Below are 3,355 nucleotides of genomic sequence, written 5' to 3'. Positions count from 1 at the left end.
GCAGTGGCCACACAGGACCTCTGGATTTGACACTCTTTCTTTGGGATGCCAAGAACTCACAATGACATCCACGTCCTGCAGTGCTCCCCAGTCTTTGCCAGGCTTGTTGAAGGTCATTCTCCTCCGGTGAACTTCGAGGTCAATGGGCGGCAGTACAACAAGGGGTACTATCTAGCTGATGGCATCTATCCGAGATGGTCGACATTTGTGAAGACCATCTCAAACCCTATGCCAGAGGCAAGAACGTCTGGTTTGCGAAGGTTCAGGAGGCTTGCAGGAAGGATGTCGAGCGGGCATTTGGTGTGCTCCAATCTCGATTTGCTGTTGTCCGGTTTCCTGCTCTGACCTGGTCGAAAGATCAAATGTGGGAGGTCATGACTTGCTGTGTCATCTTGCACAACGTGATCATTGAGAGCGAGCAGGAAGAGCCAGTGTTTGACACTGAACCATATTACAAGCAGGGTCCTCTTGCCCAAGTTGATCACCAGCTACCGGCAAACTGGACTGACTACCTCAATATGCGTCAGGAGATCCAAGACCCACAGGTGCATCAAGAACTGCAACACGATCTGGTGGAGCACCTATGGTGGCTCAAGGGCAAGGCCGGGAATGACATGTGATGAAGCTTGAGTTTTTATTTGTTAAACTATATATTTGTATTGAACTATTTGCTGAACTATTTGATTTATGTGATGAAACACGTCGAAACACGCCGAACCATGCCGAACTATGTGATGAACTAATTGATTTCTATTTGTATGCGAAAATTCACGCCGAAACACGCCGAATATGAACCGATTCACGCAGATATCGGCCCGTTTTTGACATAATTAGGCTGAACATTTGGCCGAAAACGACATCTGGGAGCGAACTGGGGGGCGACGGCTGGGTGCCGAACCGCCCCAGCGCCGAGTTTACCGCTGGCTCACTCCCAGACCGCTCTTTTTCGGCGCCCTGGTGGCCGAACGGCTGGATATGCTCTTACCCCTAAGCACCAGTGCGATGTACAAACTTTGCTGTTGAGCGTGGAGACAGCAGACGTGTAGACCTGCTACTGGCCACTTGGTCGGTGATGCCTTGTCAGACTCGCAGCGGGTGGTGCGTCGGCCCTTGCGTGCAGCATCCGGCGTGGAGCTGACGCCTCATCCTGTCATCCATGTGCGCTCTCCCGCCGGTCGTCACCGCCTAATCCTGTTTTTGGCTTCCCTGCCTGCCACAACTGTTAACAATCACAAGGAGAATTATCATAAAAAGGAATCAACTAGCGCATCATATCAAAAAAGAAAAAAGAAAAATCAAGGAAGCACCACTCTAGCAACATAAAGGAAATCATGCAATGATTCAATTACCTCCTACTCCATGTTCTCCATGATCATATGTCGTATCCAATACATTACCATCAATCCTTGTCTAGCTAGTAATATTAAATATGTGGAGAGATGCATGATTGGACCCAAAAAAGCAAGCCAAACTTGGTATTCTGTTGTTTGGTTTAACGCTAGATGTAGCTAGCAGCCAGAGGATTAAGAAATACCAATGCGAAATGACCATCGTATCATCATATCCTAGCGTCACCAAAGAACTAATCGCCCCCAAAAACAAGCTGATGTAAATCTGACGTGATCAGAAGTACTAAATCAGACTGTCAAAACAATACATCTGTTGTCCTTGAGAGGTCACAGTGCCAAATATTGTCATAGTTCATAGTATTATATATTTTTGTGATGAGATCATCATTCTTTGATGAACTGCGCTTTTCACAAACCAAATCATATTTGCACATTAAACCAAGTAATTTACTTGGGAACAAAAAATAAATAAAAATAACTCGGCAACAACAGCGTTTATGATTCAGAAGCTGTAGGTTTTGCGCATGGATGCTGCCTCGTGGCTTTTGTCTTGTCTCTGTTCCGTTAATGATTTGATAGTGAAACATGATCCATTTTCTTGGTGGGACGAAAAGAATTAAAAAGAGCTAGGAAATACGGGAGGTGATCGCAGAAACAAGTGGCTGGAGGAACTTTACACTTCAGCACAAGATAAAATAAGATGTTTTCACAGAAAAACATATAAAATGGATAAAACCGCTTCGTTTTCTTTAAAGAAGCAGAGTCAGCAAAGAAAACGATGGTCTCTTTTGCCCCGGAGGAAACAGAGCAACCCGACGAGGCATCCATGGCAGCCTCGCCCTCCCTCTAGATAGATGCATGGGGTGCCCCCGCGCCGTGCGGGCGTGTCGGTCGGCGTGTGTTGCGGCCGTGGCGATCTGCCTCCTCCCGGTCCTATTGCCGCTGCTGCTCCTCTGGCTGCCGCCTCTCTCCTTCGCCGTCGCCGTCGTCCGGTTCCGCCGCCGGCGGAGGAGAATGATGATGACTAGGGGTGGCTGCTGCTTTCACGGCGGTGATCGATCGCCTGCGCCAGAAAGTGAGCCGGATGGCCACCGGGTGGCGCGGCTGCACAAGTACCTCGAGGACCAGATGGAGCTAGTGGAGGAGGAGGCCGGGGACGCCATGGCGGCCGTGCTTGCCAGAAATCCATGGGCAGCGTAAGGAAAGAAACCCGTGCTTTCTTGCCGGAAACTTTCCCCCCTTTTTGCTCGACTTTTCTGGCTCCGGCAGATGTTGCTCGCGAGGTTAGTAGCAAGGTGCCGAGAGCGTCTTCTCCTGAGTAGTTGTGTTCACGAGGGTTGTTGGATTGATATGTTAGTTGGAATGGTTGGAGTTCTGGTTGATTTTATCTCAGCACATGTATCTTCCACTTATGATTTTTTGAGTTAGCGAGTCCGTCTACTGTCTCCTCGGTATTTCTCCTCTCAACTCTCACAGATGAGACCATACAAATGAACAAGTTGAGCAAGAAACGCTGTGCTTTTGGTCGTGCTTAATCCCCGTCACCGATCTTGCTCCCGGTCGACAGAATTACTGCATCCTCATGAGTGCAATGCCGCGGCGGTGAACTAGGGGTGTGTTTGGTTTTGTGAATGAAGTGGGACATTTCACTGGAATGGATCCGTTCTGTGCTCGCGTTTGGTTGGAGATATTTGATGGAATGGAGCGGTGTTAGAGCAACTCTAGCAGACCCGCATCCGGCGCAAACCTGCATAATTCCGGTGATTATACAGGCTCGGCCCATTTTTCTTGCCAGACCAGAGCCCGCATCGGTGTCCGGCCCGTAAATTTTTTGCCGCAGCCCGCAAACGCAAACCCCGAGCCACTATAACTGCGGGTTTGCGGGGCAGATGCGGGTCGAAACCCTATCCTCCCGCCGCCGCGTTCCCCTCCAATTCCCCACCGCGCCGCCCGATTTCTCGCCGCCGGCGAGCCTTGAACCACCATGGCCGACTTGGGGGATGAGG

General features: G+C 49.8%; 1 protein-coding gene across 1 annotated transcript; it reads left to right on the top strand.

Annotated features, from left to right (window-relative positions):
- Positions 1-2,117: 2,117 nt before the first annotated feature.
- On the top strand, positions 2,118-2,840 carry LOC119295252. Its single transcript, XM_037573617.1, has one exon. It carries the CDS (start codon positions 2,208-2,210, stop codon positions 2,547-2,549), a length of 342 nt encoding a protein of 113 aa, XP_037429514.1. The 5' UTR covers positions 2,118-2,207; the 3' UTR covers positions 2,550-2,840.
- The last annotated feature ends 515 nt before the right edge of the window (positions 2,841-3,355 follow it).

This window comes from Triticum dicoccoides, chromosome 4B (assembly GCF_002162155.2).
Source record: "Triticum dicoccoides isolate Atlit2015 ecotype Zavitan chromosome 4B, WEW_v2.0, whole genome shotgun sequence".
NCBI classification, from domain to species: domain Eukaryota; kingdom Viridiplantae; phylum Streptophyta; class Magnoliopsida; order Poales; family Poaceae; genus Triticum; species Triticum dicoccoides.
This window is presented reverse-complemented; position numbering and strand designations above follow the sequence as displayed.